At 38.6% G+C, this 18,829-nt stretch overlaps 1 protein-coding gene across 1 annotated transcript in view; it reads right to left on the reverse strand.

The window, feature by feature from the left end:
* The window catches only part of ARMC1 (armadillo repeat containing 1), a 34,900-nt gene that overhangs the window by 7,571 nt on the left and 8,500 nt on the right, over window positions 1–18,829 (reverse strand). Inside the window, exons 3-4 of the mRNA XM_060128073.1 lie at window positions 17,180–17,271; window positions 7,760–7,949 (exon numbers count right to left, since the gene is read on the reverse strand). Of these exons, the coding sequence (XP_059984056.1) occupies window positions 7,760–7,949; window positions 17,180–17,271 (282 nt within the window). The remainder of the gene's footprint in view (window positions 1–7,759; window positions 7,950–17,179; window positions 17,272–18,829) is intronic.

Genomic DNA, 18,829 nt, shown 5'->3' on the forward strand with positions numbered 1-18,829 from the left:
GGACCAGATTTACCCTCAAGGCTTAAACAACTAAAAATACAGACAAAATAAAATGAATAAAACAATGATTTCCAGGTGTTGGAAAGCAGACGCCCCCGCGAGAAGGAAAGCAAATGAAGTGAGGCTCACCAGCACAGCAGCGGATTGCCTGGAAAATTTTTAGGCTGCAACTCACAAAGCAGGAAGCCAAGCAGAACCAGCAGTCTCCCCAAGTTGAGGACACAAAGTTGAAAATTCAGGGAGGTCAAGGCAACTATAATTCATAGCACAGAGCATGAGAGGACACAGTTGCACAAAGGGGGCCCCGCAGAGAGAAGACACACACCAGAGTTCGGCAATGGGTTCCCCTCTGGTTTTCAGCTGAGTGATGAAGGGTGCACGAATGTGAGGAAACAACCAGGCTGGAAGGGAATAGAAGGAACCATCCTGCGTACTCACACAGGGCTGGGAATACTTCCTGTCCCCATCAGCCACAGCAGAGAAAACTGATATACACAGGGCATAGACAGAGAACCCAGAAGAGTATGGCCTCAGTAGTGTAGTAAAATTATCCCTAGGTTAAACGGTGCTGTAGTCTGTCTACCAGAGCTTAAAGGCAAGACTCAAAAACATCTAATGTTTGCAAGTAATCTAACTGATCCAGAACAGAATTCAAGAATATTTAAAGGCTTTGCATACAAATACATGCGGTATCCCAATATGTAAAATTTGTAATATCTGGCATCCAATCAAAAATTATGAGGCGTGCAAAGAAGAAAATACAACCTATAACTAGAAAAATCAACCTACAGAAACACACTCAAAAATAACACAGATGACTGAATTAGTTGACGAAGACATTAAACAGTTATTCTAACCATATGCTGTATGTTCAAGTAGACAAAGTATAAACTGTTAAGGAGATATAAAAAAGGCTCAAATCAAACTTCTATAGATAAATAAAATAATGTCTATGGTGGGAAAAAAACACTGGTTGAGATTAACAGCAAAATAAATACCGGTAGAAGAAAAATTTAGCAAATATAGCAACAGAAACCATCCAATATGAAAGAGAAAAAAAGAATGAAAATGAAATTAACAGAGTATCAGTGAGCAATGGGACAACTTCACATGGTTGAATATGTCACAGGAATCCCTGAAAGACAGAAAAAGTACTTGAAAAAATAATGGAAAAAATTGCCCAAATTTGCTGCAAACTATAAACCCAGAGATCCAAGAAGCTGAATAAACATGAAGAAAATGATACCAAGGCACATCATAAACAAACTGATCAAAAGCAATAATAAAAGAGAAACTATTAAAACAGGCAGAGGGAAAAAGTAAGATACATTACACATAGAAGAACAAAAAAAAGAATGACAGAATTCTGAATAGAAACAATATAAGGGAGAAGACAGTGGGACAATATTCATAAAATATGGTAAGAAAATGAACTGTCATCTAGAGTTCTATACACATAAAAATATCTTTCAAAAGAAAAATACAATAAGGACTTTTCCAGATACACAAAACTCAGAGTTAGAGACTTCAATATCCATCTGACTTTTTTTAATTAATTAGTTTATTTATTTTTTGGCTGCATAGGGTCTTCATTGCTGTGCATGGGCTTTCTCTAGTTGCAGCGAGCGGGGTCTGCTCTTAGTTGCGGTGCACGGGCTTCTCATTGCGGTGGCTTCTCTTGTTGCGGAGCACGGGCTCTAGGCGCACGGGCTTTAGTAGTTGTGGTATGCAAGCTCAGTAGTTGTGGCTCGTGGGCTCTAGAGTGCAGGCTCAGTAGTTGTGGCACAGGGGCTTAGTTGCTCTGCAGCATGTGGGATCTTCCCAGAGCAGGGCTTGAACCCGTGTCCCCTGCATTGGCAGGAGGATTCTTAACCACTGCGCCACCATGGAAGCCCATCTGATTTTCAAAAATGGATAGAACAGCTGAACAGAAGATCAACAAGGAAGAAGACGACTTAACACTGTAAACCAACTAAACCTAACAGACACTTGTAGAACACAAAGGTATATACATTCTCAAGTGCACATGGTACATTCGCCAGGATAGATCTTTAGGCCACAAGACAAGCCCCAACAAGTGTAAAAGGATTGAAATCATGCATATGAAATGAGATCAGAAATCGGTTAACAGAAGGAAATTTGGGAAATTTATGAATATACGGAAATTAAACAACAAACTCCTAAACAACCAATGGGTCAAACAAGAAATCACCAAAAAAATTAGAAAATACTTTCAGATGAATGAAATGAAAAACTACATACCAAATCTGATGGTATGCAGAGAGACAGTAGTGCTTAGAGGAGAATTTATAGCTATAATAACTACATTAAAGTAGAAGAAAATCTCAAACCAATTACCTAATATTCCATTTAAGAAACAAGAAAAAAGGGCTTCCCTGATGGCGCAGTGGTTAAGAATCTGCCTGCCAATGCAGGGGACATGGGTTCGAGCCCTGGTCCGGGAAGAACCCACATGCCACGGAGCAACTAAGCCCGTGCACCACAACTACTGAGCCTGCGCTCTAGAGCCCGCGATCCACAACTACTCAGCCCTTGAGCCCATGTGCCTAGAGCCTGTGCTCTGCAACAAGAGAAGCCACCGCAATGAGAAGCCTGCTTGCTGCAACTAGAGAAAGCCCACGCACAGTTACAAAGACCCAACACAGCCAAAAAAAATTAAAAAGAAACAAGAAAAAGAAGAGCAAACTAAACCCAAAGCAAATGGAAGGAAGGAAATAATAAAGATTAGAGCAGGGGAAAAAAAGAAATAGAGAATGGGGGAGGGGTGGATAGAAGAATCAATGAAACTACAATTTGGTTCTTTGGAAAGAGCAACAAAATTGATAAAGCTTTAGCTAGACTGACCAAGAAAAGAGAGAAAGAAGACTCAAATTACTAAGAGCAGGAATAAAAGAGGATATATTATGACCAATCTTACCAAAAAAAAAGGATTATAAGCGAATACTATGAACAACTGTATGCCAACACATCAGATAACCTCTATGAAATGATATATTCCTCAAAAGACAAAACCATAGGGCTTCCCTGGTGGTGTAGTGGCTGAGAGTCTGCCTGCCGATGCAGGGGACACGGGTTCATGCCCCAGTCCGGAAGGATCCCACATGCCGTGGAGCGGCTGGGCCCGTGAGCCATGGCCACTGAGCCTGCATGTCCGGAGCCTGTGCTCCGCAACAGGAGAGGCCACAACAGTGAGAGGACAGCGTACTAAAAAAACAAAAAAAACAAAAAAAAAAAGACAAAACCATAAACTGACTCAAGAAAATATGAATAAACCCATACAACAAGTAAAGCAACTGAATTAATAATCAGAACATTTCCCACAAAGAAAAGCCCAGGACCAAATGGCTTCACTGGTGAATTCTACTAAATGTTTAAAGAAGAGTAACACCTATCCTTCAGAAACTCATCCAGACACTTCCCAAATCCTCTTATGAAGCCAGGATTACCCTGACACCAAAACCAGAAAAAGACAGCACAAGGGAAAAAAAGACTACAAACCAATATCCTGTATGAATACAGACGCAAAATGCCTCAATAATATACCAGTAAACTGAATGCAGAAGCACATTAAAAAGGTTATGCACCATGACCAATTGGGATTTATCCTAGGAATGAAGGGCTGGTTCAACATACGAAAATCAACTGATGCAACACATGATATTAACAGAACTAACTCATCTCAAGAATAAAGACAAATAATAAGCAATTTTTTAAAAAAATGGACAAAGAATGAACAGACATTTCTCCAAAAGAGAAAATCTGTGATAAATTAAAGACATACACAATAAACCCTAAGTCAACCACTAAAAATGGCCAATAAGCATGTGAAAAGATACCATCATTGTAATTAGGTAAATGCAAATCAAAATCACAACAAGATACCACTTCACACCCACTAGAATAGCTATTTTTTTAAGAAATGGAAAATAAATGTTGGCAGGGATGTGGAGAGACTTGACCCCTCACACCTTGCTGATGGGAATGTAAAATGCAGCGGCCACTGTGGAAAACAGTCTGGCAGTTGCTCGAAAAGCTAAACGTATCATCCAGCAATTCTACCCTTAAGAATATACCCAAGAGAACTGAGCACATATATCCACACAAAAACCTGTACATAAATGTTCATAGCAGAATTATTCATAATAGCCAAAAGGTGGAAATAAGCCAAATGTCCATCCTCAGCAGACCTGTACTACTTACTATAAGAAATGTTAATGGAGCCCTTCAGGCAGAAGGAAAATGATATTAGACGAAAATCTGTATTTACACAAAGGAATAAAGAGCCCCAGACATGGTAAATACGTGGGTAGACAGAAAATACTCTTATTTTTTAATGTCTTTAAATACTTGTAAATGGTTAAGATGGATGGTAATTCTATGCTAAGTGTAATTTACCACAAAAAATTTTTAATAAAAAAAAGAGAATATTTAATGTAGTAACAAAGTAGTTTGGGGTTTATAACATATGCAAAAGTAAAACATATAACAAGAACACAAAGGCAGAGATAAGGCAGATGAAAGTACAGTGTTATAAGTGTCTCATGGTGATTAGTGTTAATTGAAGCTAGACTGATAAGTTAAAGATAAGCCATGACAAAACGAGAGAGTGGCATGGACATATACACACTACCAAACGTAAAATAGACAGCTAGTGGGAAGCAGCCGCATAGCACAGGGAGATCAGCTCGGTGCTTTGTGACCACCTAGAGGGGTGGGATAGGGAGGGTGGGAGGGAGGCAAGAGGGAGGGGATTGGGGACATATGTATATGTATAGTTGATTTACTTTGTTATACAGCAGAAACTAACACACCATTGTGGAGCAATTATACTCCAATAACTCGGTGCTTTGTGACCACCTAGAGGGGTGGGATAGGGAGGGTGGGAGGGAGGCAAGAGGGAGGGGATTGGGGACATATGTATATGTATAGTTGATTTACTTTGTTATACAGCAGAAACTAACACACCATTGTGGAGCAATTATACTCCAATAAAGATGTTAAAATAAATAAATAAATAAATATGATTTAAGACATGTTAAAAAAAAGTTAAAGATACAGAAAATAAACCCTAAATAAAATTCAAAAATAAAAAAAAGATACACAAAATAAACCCTAAATCAACAAACATAAAAGAAAGGAAGGAAAGAGAATTAACGCAAATAAGCTAACAAAGGAGATAAAATGCAATCATAAAAAACTTTCAATTACTCTAAAAGGCAGAAAAAGAGGAAAAGAGAACACATGGGACAAATAGAAAGCAATTAGCAAGATGGTTGTTTTAAATCCAGTCATATCAATAATCATATTAAAGGCAAATGATCCCAGCATTCCTGTTAAAAGGTAGAAATTTTTCGATTGGATTAAAAAAGCAAGGCCCAACTATATGGTGCCTATAAGAAATCCATGTGAAATACAGACACAAATAGAAGATACACACTAATAATCAAAAGAACGCTTGAGCAGCTAATATTAAAAGCAGACAAGGGACTTCCCTGGCAGTCCACTGGTTAAGACCTTGCCTTCCAATACAGGGAGTGTGGGTTCGATCCCTGGTCAGGGAGCTAAGATCTCACGTGCCTTGTGGCCAAAAAACCAAAACAGAAGCAATATTGTAACAAATTCAATAAAGACTTAAAAAATGGTCCACATTAAAAAAAATATTTTAAAAAAAAGGGGAAAAGGTAGAATGAGTTGAGAAAAAACTACACTGTACAACTACTACTGTATAATACTTTAAAAGACAGTACAATTGGTATTACATTTTCCTTAAACGTTTGGTAGAATTCACCAATGAAGATATCAAGGCCAGAAATTGTCTTTATGGAAAGGTTTTTAACTACGAATCCAATTTCTTTGATAGACATAGAGCTATTCATTCAGGTTATCCATTTCTTTTTGAGTGAGCTTTGGCAATCCATCTTTCAAGAAATTTTCCTGTTGCATTTACATTATCAAATTTATTGGCATAAAGTTATTCAAAGTATTCACTTATTTTCCTTTCAGTGTCCACATTAAAAGATCTATAGCAATGCTGTCTCATTTCTGATACTGATATTTTGTGACTTCTTTTATTCTTGATCAATTTGGCTAGAGGTTTATCAATTTAATTGATCATGTCAAAGATCAGCTTTTGATTTCATTTTTCTCTGTTTTCCATTCCACTGATTTGTTTTTTTTGTTTATTCTCTTCTGCTTACTTTGGATTTAATTTGCTCTTCTTTTTCTAGTTTCTTAAGGTAGAAGCTTAAGTCACTGAGACCTTTCCCTTTTTGTATATATTCAGTCATTTGGTGCTAATGAATTCCCCTCTAAACTCTGCTTTAGCTGCTTCCCACAAATTCTGATACTACATCTTTTTAAAAATATTTATTTTTGGCTGCACTGGGTCTTTGTTGCTGCGCGCAGACTTTCTCTAGTTGCAGAGAGTGGGGGCTACTCTTTGTTGAGGTGCATGCTTCCCATTGTGGTGGCTTCTCTTTGTTGCAGAGCAAGGGCTCTAGGCACGCGGGCTTCAGTAGTTGTGGCACACGGGCTCAGCAGTTGTGGCTCGCAGGCTCTAGAGCACAGGCTCAGTAGTTGTGGCGCACGGGCTTAGTTGCTCCGCGACATGTGGGATCTTCCTGGACGAGGGCTCGAACCCACGTCCCCTGCCCTGGCAGGTGGATGCTTAACCACTGCGCCACCAGGGAAGCCCCACATTTTCATTTTTATTCAGTTCAAAATACTTCCTAATTTCTCCTTTGATTTCTTCATTGACCCATGGATTATTTTAGAAATGGGTTAGTTTCCAAAATTCTTAGGGGGTTTTCCAGGTATCTTTCTGTGATTGATTTCTAACTTGCTTTTCATTGTGCTCAGAGAACACACTTTGCTTGGTTCTAATTCTTTTAAATCAGGACTTGTTTTATGGGACACAATATGGTCTATCTTGGTAAATGTTTCATGTGCACATGAAAAGAATGAATATTACCTTGCTGCTGAGTGGGGCTTTCTATAAATATCAGTTAGGTTAAGTTGATTATTAGCGTTGCGTCTTCTATATCCCTGTTGATTTTCTGTATACTTGTTCTATTAATTGAGACAATGGTATTCAAATCTCCAGCTCTAGTTGTGAATTTATTTCTCCTTGCATTTCCGTCAGTTTTTGCTTCATATACTTTGAAGTTCTATTACTAGGGCATAAATATTTGCAATGGTTATGTCCTTTGAATAACTGACCCGTTAAGCACAAAATGCCCCTCTTTATCAGAATAAAATGCTAATATTGGGACTTAGTCTTTTCTTTTTAATTTATTTATTTTTATTTATCTATTTTTGGCTGTGTTCGGTCTTCGTTGCTGCATGTGGGCTTTCTCTAGTTGTGGCGAGCGGGGGCTACTCTTCATTGCAGTCTGTGGGCTTCTCATTGTTGTGGCTTCTTTTGGTGAGGAGCACAGGCTCTAGGCATGTGGGCTTCAGTAGTTGTGGCACGCAGGCGTAGTAGTTGTGGCTCGCGGGCTCTAGAGCGCAGGCTCAGTAGTTGTGGTGCACAGGCTTAGTTGCTCCAGGGCATGTGGGATCTTCCTGGACCAGGGCTTGAACCCGTGTCCCCTGCACTGGCAGGCAGATTCTTAACCACTGTGCCACCAGGGAAGCCAGGGACTTATTCTTAAAGACTGTTAGCAGGTGACACTGAGATAACCAGTTAACATGATTTCTCTCTCGCATGTTATGAACCATGTGTTTATAAAAGTCTTACCGTATCATCAAGACCATCTATATGCAAAACCACTGTTTTGGCACGTTTGTTTGTGGTTCCCAGAAAAAACTGAGCTTTCCTTCGACGTGAATTCATTTCATTGAAACTATCACCATCTGCCATATTGGAAGACTGAAGAATTTCATAGATTTCAGAGGCCAGCAGTTTTGTTTCTCCTGGAGTTGTAGTCCTTGAAAAGAAACATATAAATTAACAAAGTAGTCTTGCCACTTCTACTGATTCTATAATTTTATTCCTCAACTTGGCAAAACCTTGTTTTCTTCATTCTGATCTACACTTTATTTCTAGAGTCACATAGGCTACATCTACTTAGATAAACAAAACAGTTACAGACCACAGACTGGCAAAAATGGTTATAGGAAATAAATACTCCCACCATCACTATTTTTAACTTCCTTTATTTCATAGTTCAAAGTGTCATCATTTTCATACAGTAATAAATTCCTTTCTGGAAGATTTTCAATTTCTATCTACTTAAAACCGAAAATTTTTTAAAGAATAACATAGTCAAATCAACATGATGGTCCCACTGTTGTTCTAAGTATGTTTTTCTGGTATACCTCATAGGACTAATTTTATTGCTGCCCTTCCTACGTAACAGTTAAGGGAATACCTCTATAGAGACAGATCTCCCTTAAAGCTAAGTAAAATTTTGTCTTAGGCAGAATGAAATTTGCAAAAGCATATAAGCAAAAATGAAGTAAAAACGATTACAAAAAAATGGTTCTGGGGCTTCCCTGGTGGCGCAGTGGTTGGGAGTCTGCCTGCCGATGCAGGGGACACAGGTTCGTGCCCCAGTCCAGGAGGATCCTGCGTGCCGCAGAGTGGCTGGGCCCATGGGCCATGACCGCTGAGCCTGCGCGTCCAGAGCCTGTGCTCCGCGACGGGAGAGACCACAGCAGTGAGAGGCCCGTGTACCACAAAAAAAAAAAAAAAATATATATATATATATATATATATATATATGGTTCTGAAGAACCTAGGGGCAGGACAGGAATAAAGATGCAGACCTAGAGAATGGACTTGAGGACGTGGGGAGGGGGAAGGGTAAGCTGAGACAAAGTGAGAGAGTGGCACTGACATATATACACTACCAAACGTAAAATAGCTAGCTAGTGGGAAGCAGCCGCATAGCAGCTCGGTGCTTTGTGACTACCTAGAGGGATGGGATAGGGAGGGTGGGAGGGAGACGCAAGAGGGAGGGGATATGGGGATATATCTATATGTATAGCTGATTCACTTTGTTATACAGCAGAAACTAACACAACACTGTAAAGCAATTATACTCCAATAAAGATGTTAAAAAAAAACGAAGTTACTTCTTGATCTGGGCACTATATGAGGTATCACAAGTATCTATGCATGTTGCTGTTCAACAAATTAATGATAAATAATTATTGCCTTATTTTTTAAAAATGCTTTTAAAACCAAAAAGAAAAAGCCAAGAGCATCTACAGATTTGGAAGCAGGTATCTTAGTCTTTAAAAAAAAAAACAACAAAAATTACTATTCAAATAATGTGATTCAAAACATTCAAGTACAAAAAGTCTAGAGTTATATGGTACAGTTGGCCATAAGCCTAAGAAAGACTGTATAATTAAACAAGTATTAGTTGCCCTAAGCTTCTTAAGCAAGTGAAAATTGAAAGAGCTGATTAATGCCCTGGATTTAGTTCAGTCTTTAAAATATGACACCCGAGAAAAGACTATCTTGAAAAGCTCTTTCATCTAAATAATTGGAATTCTGCTCTCAGTAATTTACTATTCCATAATGAAGTATATTGATTCCTCACCACTTTTTCTAAATAGTTATCTATATTGAAAATGTTCAAAATGTTATTCATAAAAGACAACTGAAAGGTGAACTCTGATCTTCATTATATATCAAAAATAATTTTCATTTTGAATGTATTTCCTCACTGGTCATAAACACCAATTCACTCTAATCCTATATAGATGCTACTAATATCATTTTATACCGCCAGTAAAAGCCAGTTAAGACTTCCATATACTTCATGAAAGCAGTGAATATACTATTTTAATGTTAAAGACTTGCTATCATCTTTTGAAGATCTTCACAACTTTTCCTTTAGGAGTTGGTTTTGCCTTTTTTTTTCTGTGTTGTTCACTAAAAAAAGTGTTCTTATAACATTTATGCAACTCAGAAAATCATCCTTCATCTTTCAATGCAAAACCAATCCTAACTTTAAAAGGGTTCTAAGAAGGCAGTCAGCAACTCTGCTTAGGTAACAATGAAGTCCAAAGGCAGGAGAACTATGATCCTTGAGCAAAAGTCCGTCATTTACATATCATCTCTGGCTGCTTTAACCCACAAGGGCAGAGCTGAGCGCCGCAACAGAGACTGTGAGCCCAACAAAGCCTAAAATAGTTACTATCTGGCTTTTTATTTTACAGAAAAAAAGTTGCCACCCTCTGTTCTAAAAACTTTACAAAAAACAACATAAAAATCAAGGCAAAATGGAGCAGCATTTTCAAGAATCACAAGAAAACAAAAGGTGAACCATGGATGCAGTCCAGTTTTCCTTCAAGTATCAAGGTTACAGAAAAGGAATTTTAAACATGAAAGAACTCAAGGAATATTAGAGTCCTACTTGAGCAATCTACTAGAGAATTAAGCTTCAACCAACAAAGAGATGACTAGGAAAACTAGCAAAACGACTGATGATGAGCATTTTACACATTTAACTGTAGATCTAAATTTAAAACTAAAGTGGAAAAGAGAATAGAATATATAAATGTTCTGATAAAGTAGAAATAATGCAACTTAAAAAAAGAAAGGAAAAGGGAGAAGAAAAGGGAAAAGTAGGAAAAGTCTGACTACGGGAGTGAAAAGATTACCATTAAAACTAACAAGCAAGATGGTGAAAGTTTAAATAAGAAAACAGAAAACTGAGAACATTTCTTTAAAGTATAAGTACAAAGGTAACCACTATAACACTAAGACAAATCAGAAGAAATTTTCAAGATAAAAGAAGAAAACAGCAGGCACAGAAACACAACTATTATAATATACATGGTAATTACAACAAAAATGGGTTAAGATGAAATATATCAGTAACAGCAATAAATATAAATGGACCTAGCTCACTAATTTAAAAGATTTTTTATTTTATTTTTATTGGAGTATAGTTGATTTACAATGTTGTGTTAGTTTCAGGTGTACAGCAGAGTGATTCAGTTATACGTATACATATATTCATTCTTTTTCAGATTCTTTTCCCATATAGGTTATTGAGTAGATAGAGTTCCCTGTGCTATACAGTAGGTCCTTGTTGGTTATCTATTTTATATATAGTAGTGTGTGTACGTTAATCCCAAGCTCCTACTTTATTGCCCCCACTAAAAGATTTTCATTTTGACTCACAAAACAAGACACAACTAAAAGTGATTCAGAAATAAAGGAATGGGCAAGTGTAGATAAGGCAAATAGAAACAATGAGAACAGGAATTGTGTACTGATATCACACAAAGTAGAATTCCAGCCCCAAATCCAAGCATTAAACATGACAAAGGACACATATTTTTCTCCTAAAATACGTACTTCACAATGACTATATATAAGTTATGAAGACATATATACCAAACAACAACATGTATGGAGAAAGAATAAAGCAAATGTTAAAATAGTAAAACAAGGGACTTCGCGGGTGGTCCAGCAGTTAAGACTCTGTGCTCCCAGTGCAGGGGGCCTGGGTTTGATCCCTGGTCAGGGAACTAGCTCCCATATGCTGCAACTAAAAGCCCGCATGCCTCAACTAAAAGACCCCCGGCATGCCACAACAAAGATCTCATGCCGCAACTAAGACCCAGGGCAGCCAAAATAAATAAATATTTACAAAAACAAAAACACAGTAAAACAAATGGTAAAATGTTAAAATTTGGGGACTACTGGTGTACTTATCTAGGCATCAGTGTACTGTTTGTACAACTTTTCTGAAAGTCAGATGTCATTTCAAACTAAAGTTTAAAAAACTATGTATGTATAAACATATTTAAATGAAAACATAAATGGCATTATGGATTTTTTTTATATTTTTGAATTTTTATAAATAAACCACATACCGCATACTTGTAATAAGATTTTAAAATAGTATTTTAAAGAAAATAAAAGAACACAGAATAAAGGCATAAAGAAATGAAGCACATACTTTTCAGCCAAGATTTTAGCAAGAAGAATAGACCACCATTACTATGGCACTGTTTCAAAATCTAGAATTTTAGGAAGTTCTCTAGATGAAATGAGGTATTTTAAAGTTGAGATGCCACATTTTATTAAAGTGACTTTTATTTATAGCATACTTCATATTAGATATTCACAAGTGCCTTTATAAAATATTTTGTAAAAAAAAATACATTTTGTATCAAAAGTATTACTCCTGAAATACAAATTAACAAATGTCTTAAACTGCATTTAGATATCTTCCTAGACTGACATTTTGAAAATTCTCTTCACAAAGGGATCCAGGGTTAAAAATAAAATGTAAAAAGGTTCTAACCTCTAAGGACAAGTTTTCATTTATGGAAGATTAAAATTAGAACACAATGCCAGATTCATTTTGAGTGACAGAGAACTTAAAATTCTCTTCACAATTGAAGAACTGAAAGTAACAGTGACTTTGAAATCAATCCAACTGTCGATCTGTAAGCACCAATTTGACCTAAACATTAAGTCAAACCTGCTGTTGAATAACTTGCTAAAATCTCAGCAAAATTTTGTAGCAAAAAATAATTTGGTGATAAAAGGGCAAAAATTTCAATACACAGAATTTTCCCTATTTTATAAAACATTGCTCTCTGCTTCTCATGTTAAGAATAACCTCCACTCTCCCCACCTACTTCTGCTTTCTGGTTTCCCCTCTGATCACTCCAGATGAAGGTTTCTCTTCAGTCAATAAAGCAGCATCCCTCCACAATGGATTTTCTTTGTTCTATGGGTCTCACTGGGGTATGGGAAGATCCTTTTGCTGCTTCCCTAGTTGTACAGTTCCACAGAATCATAGCTAAATCTCCCCCTAACTCAGTACTCCTAATCAGAGAGAAAAACTGATCCGAACTCCACCCTGACTGCCTAGCTGTCATGGGGCAGCCACATCAATGAAAACAATTGGGGTATATAATTTAGATCTCTTGTGCTATGGCTTACCAAGATGACCTATATAAGAATGGAATAGTGGTAAATCAGTCATCTGTATCTGCCAACAAAGACGTCAAAATGCAAAATAATGTCTGAAGAACATATTTCTACAGTGTCAAAACAATTACACATATATAAAACTCACCCTGCTCTATATGATAAAAACTTTTCCTTTTGATTTTTTAAGAATTTTTAATACAGGTACCCGAAAGAAAAAAGTAAATGAGGAGAAAATAATAATGCCAGAGCAATCTAATTTCTTAAAAAAGGAAAATGAGGGACTTCCCTGGTGGTCCAGTGGTAAAGAATCCACCTTCCAATGCAGGGGACTCGGGTTTGATCCCTGGTCAGAGAACTAAGATCGCACATGCCGTGGGGCAACTAAGCCCGCATGCCACAACTACTGAGCCCGTGTGCCACAAACTACAGAGCCCACGTGCCCTGGAGCGCCAGCGTTCTGGAGCCTCCTCGCCACAACTGTAGAGACCATGTGCCCTGGAGCCCTGCACCACAACTAGAGAAGAGAAAACCCGTACGCCACAGCTAGAGAGAAGTCCACGTGCCACAACAAAAGATCCCATATGTCTCAACAAAGATCCCGCACGCCGCAACTAAGACCCGACGCAGCTGAAGATAAATAATAAATTAAATGAATAAATATATAAAAAAAATTATGTCCAAGCCATTAGATAATTCACAACACAAAGCTAAACATGCTGAACCAAAACCTGATTCTAATACTTCAGTCTTAATGTTTACAAGCTAAAACACACAGTTTTATTGACCTTCTGATAACAGTAACTGATAAATTCTAAGATGATTATTTTAGTAAACAAAGGTGACTTTTAAGAAAGCTTGAAAGGTAACCTTCAAATCTGAGATCTCCCACAGCCAAATGAGCTGGAAAATATATAAAAAAATTATTACATCGTATCTCCACTTTTGAGAGGGGTACAGGACCAAATTATAATGGCGTATGCAATGAATGCATACCTGTTTTACTGCTGGAGGAGCCAGCAACGATCACCACAGTGTCCTAAAAAATATACATCATTTGTATTAAAGAGAAGCTGCTTGTGGCAACCGTGGAGACACACTGCTTGGATCTCCCTTTAAGAAGGAAACCTGCCCTTTGGCTACAGGGAGTAGAATAGTAGAGCCACCAGCAGTAGTGGCTTTGAGATCTCTCACACCATTCAATCCTTCATTCCAAGGCCTGACCTTCCCAAGGAGACCCCACTCAATGCCTGGGCAGCAGAGGCACAATAGGGCCTGGCCATTTCTGCCCAATACAAGACTCATCTACAGGGTAATCCTCGCTTTGGAGCTCCCCCTTGAGCTGTCTGTCAGATTTGCATTGCAATTTGAGACTCTCCTTGCCCCATTCGGTTTCCTCTTCACTTTCCTTTTACAGATGTCAGATCTGCATTGCAGTCTAACGACTATAGTCCAATCCTTCTTCATTCCCTTCTACCTCTACAGACGATATCTCACAATAAACCTCTTCCATTTCTAACTCCAACTCAAGATCTCCTTCCCAGATGACACTGCAAGATAATGACCTGAACTGACATAATACTTCTCTTATAAAAATACAAGCTGTTGGTCTTCCCTGGTGGTGCAGTGGTTGAGAATCCGCCTGACAATGCAGGGGACACGGGTTCGAGCCCTGGTCCAGGAAGATCTCACATGCCGCGGAGCAACTAAGCCCGTGCGCCACAACTGAACCTGCGCTCTAGAGCCCGCGAGCCACAACTACTGAGCCCACGTGCCACACTACTGAAGCCCACACGCCTAGAGCACGTGCTCCATAATGAGAGAAGCCACCACAATGAGAAGCCGGCGTACCACAACGAAGAGTAGCCCCCGTTCGCAGCAACTAAAGAAAGCCCGTGCACGTGGCAACAAAGACCCAACACAGCCAAGAATAATAAATAAATAATAAACTAAATAAATTTATTAAAAAAAAATACAAGTCGTCTCCCTAACGTTAAGATGTTACGGAAAACCCCGAACTTTTTGGCCAACCCAATATTTTAGATGTATCTCTCATTTACAGATACACACATACATATGCACATACCACAACCTTAGACAACCAAGCTAAGAAATTGTTTTATAGGTTAAATCTACAATACCTCTAAAACTTGCTCTAAATGTTTAAAGCTCAAATTTGAAGCATATTTTAATATCATTAACTTTTCATATAATTTCTTACATTTTAAAATTTTTACCACGTATTTTCAGCTTCAATAACCAAACCTGTTAAAGAAATACACAATCTTAAGTTCATCATATGAATAAAATAATCCTACAGAAGGCTCCATATTATGCTTAATCCTGTCACGATTTCCAAAAGAATACGCCGGTTAAAAATAATTACATGGGGGCTTCTCTGGTGGCACGGTGGTTGAGAGTCCGCCTGCCGATGCAGGCGACACGAGTTCGTGCCTCGGTCCGGGAAGATCCCACATGCCGCGGAGCGGCTGGGCCCGTGAGCCGTGGCCGCTGAGCCTGCGCGTCCGGAGCCTGTGCTCCGCAACGGGAGAGGCCGCAGTGGTGAGAGGCCCACGTACCGCAAAAACAAAAAAAAAACAGCTAAAGAGGGCTTCCCTGGTGGCGCAGTGGTTGAGAGTCCGCCTGCTGATGCAGGGGACACGGGTTCGTGCCCCGGGTCGGGAAGATCCCACATGCCGCGGAGCAGCTGGGCCCGTGAGCCATGGCCGCTGAGCCTGCGCGTCCGGAGCCTGTGCTCCGCAACAGGAGAGGCCACAGCGGTGAGAGGCCCGCGAACCGCAAAAAAAAATAATAATAAAATAAAAAATAATTACATGGCATTAAAACATACTAGGAACAAGAACAATGCAACCTCATATTTTATACAACACTTTAGAATTTACAGAACCTTTCTACACGTTTCATCCCACTGAATCAAGCACTTTGACGTTGTTACTGCAGGTGTATGGATAAGGAAACTGAGGGTCAAAGAGACCATTTGTCTCAAGTTAGAACTGCAATCCAAATTTTACTAATGCAACTGACCTCAAACCATAGGTAATGATTAATACAACTGATGCCAGTCAATATTTTCTAATATTTATTCCTAACTGATCACCTGAATAAAAACAAAAAAAAACCCTTCAGTCTCTAACTTGTCATTATTAAAGATCAAGACACCTATTAGGGGTAGCATGATTTAAAAAAAAAAAAAGATTATTAAAATGAAATTTATCTAGAAGCCAAGAACACTAAAAAAAAAAAATACACTGCCTTGGAAGTCAGTTTGGATGGCAGTCCACTGATATAATTTAACTTACAGTGCTTGGGAATTATAGAACTTTTGTGAGCACTCAAGCCAAAGAAACTGCAAGTTTTAAAAATCAGTAAATTAAATGGTTATTTATTATAGTCTTAAAGGCAGTCATGTCTTGAATAAGATCAAGATACAAAGTAAACTAAGATAAAACCTCAGAAAGCATAGTTTTTTGCTTTCAGACACGGTGCAAATAACAAAACACTTAATCTTCAATTTCTAGCCTTCTACAAGGAAATCAGCAAGGCCTAGGAAAGGAGCAAAACCAGATGCTCCCAGAGGCAACACAGCTGAAGGACTACAGATAAGAAACTCGGCCTCTCTGTAATTTTCTCACCCATAAAACTATTATCTGTCTAACCTACCTCAAAAAGCTGTAAATAGCAAAATGAGATGATAGATATAAAAACCTTCCTAAGATGAAAGGTACAATTAAAAACCACCCATTTGCTAGAATTCAAATTAAATGGCCCTAAATCTCTAAGAGACATCGCAATGATTCTCAGGAAAATCTCACCAAAAGCCCTTTTTGTCATGATACAGATCAAGGTTCTTTCGAGTAAGACTGCGAGGAAGTAAGAAAAGAATTATGTACTATACTATAATGCTGCACATTTTCAAATGCCACCTGTGTTGCACTACTAGCAAATCCATTTACATCTACTTCACAAAACTTCATACAAGGTAGGACTGTCTCTTTTTAGAAATATTATTCATAAGTACAATGTGTATCAACATTTTAAATAAAATTTGAGCATTTTCATAAGGACTACTGTTAATATCAACGTTTAGAAATAATCACAACACTGACCATCAGAACATTTTTGAACATATTACCCCGAAAGTATGCCGTCACATTAGAGTACAAATTTCAGTAAAGTAACATGACCCACTTTTCTACTCCATTAGGAGACACTATCTATTGTACTTACTTCTGTATAACACTTTGCAAGCTTAGCATCATACCCAGCTCTCCTTTCATCTTTTCTCTGTTAGCACGGCACTCTGCCAAGTATCGAAGAGCCTACAGCGAGAGCAGGAATAGGTCAGTCCACATGCCAGCCTACTCAAAATTAAACCCACTACTAAGCTACTGAGAGAGGAAAGAGTGAAAAACAGGGCTTTGCTTTTTAGAACCAATTGGTTTTGAATGTTTAGAAACTCTTCTTTAAATGTGATAAGCAGAGCAGTCCTCTAGGGGACAAAAATATTCCTTTGAGCTGCAGTAGCTGAATCTGCTCTTTGAAATGAAGGTTCCCAACTTATCTGCAAGGTCAAAATTAGGCTGTTCTGGTTTCATTTTCACCACTTCATCTTGACAAGGAACTATAGTCCATTTATTAATTTCAGGGAGCAGTCCCAATAGCCATCATTTCCCTAGGTGCTTTGACATATTAATTAAAATAAACTGCTGAGAGGGACAAAACATACAACCCCCTTTATGGAATGAACTGTTTCTAGTTTTATAGAACACCTTTAAAATGACTTTTTTTTTTTAAACTGAAAACCAAAAGATGAACTCACTCTCACAAATTCCTATTCTGTGAATTTAACTTTCCTAGGATGTTTTTCTCTTAAGATTTAAAGTACATTTTTGCAAGTATTTCCTTCACATGCTGATTCTTGAGGGATTTTATTAGCTGTTCTACAAACTTCCTAATCTCTGATCATTCACTGCAGACTTTAGTACCTGATTCGCAGGGGAATACCTCTGTGAACTACACCATCCAAAGCTGCCCCCTCAGTTCACTGACCTTCACATTTCCTACTAGTCCTCTACACTACATTTCCAAAGTGCCTGGTCCTTACCAAAAATGGTACTATCCATGAAATCACAAATCCAACAACCTGTCTCTGACTGCAATCTCCTATCCTTTCTGTAACTAGTCTTACCTTGATTTTCACTTTGGTCCATATAGGATTAACTGCCAAGAGAACTGCCCTCCCTTCATAAAAAAACTAACAAACAGGGCAACTGGATGAGAAGCAGCATAGGACTGGAATCCCTAAGAGAAATGATGAGGCAGATCCTACAACTGCCCCATCTTACTGCTTTGGAAGCAGTTCCAGACTGCAGCACAGGGAGAGGGAAGCCCAGTGAAGTCCAGGGGTCTTGCCAAGCTAGGGAGACAGAGATGAGAGCTGGGGAGGTTAGGGTGGAGTAGTATAATAAAAAATACATGTCTGGTCTTCGTCTAGTCCCTGGCATAGAGTTCCTAAAACCCTTGGAATTTTTTGATAGGAGTTTGTTATTCATAAGGAGGCCCTTTAGATCACACTTGGGTGAGTTCATGTTAAAGAAGTGAGTTAGGCTGTGTCCCCTAGATGGCCTCAGGATGCAGCTCGTCACTAGAAAGACCAAGTGACTAGAGGGTGGGAACTTTCAGCCCCACCCACTGACCTGGGAGGTAGGGAAGGGCTGGAAATTGAGCTCTATAAAAACTCTTGAACAAGGAGATTCAGAGTTTCTGGCTTGGTAAATACATCCACCTGCCAGGGTGGTGTGCCCCAACTCCACAGAGACAGAAGTTCCTGCACGCAGGACCCTTCCAGATCCTGCCCTATGTGCCTGTTCATTTGTT

Source organism: Lagenorhynchus albirostris, chromosome 17 (assembly GCF_949774975.1).
Source record: "Lagenorhynchus albirostris chromosome 17, mLagAlb1.1, whole genome shotgun sequence".
Lineage (NCBI taxonomy): Eukaryota > Metazoa > Chordata > Mammalia > Artiodactyla > Delphinidae > Lagenorhynchus > Lagenorhynchus albirostris.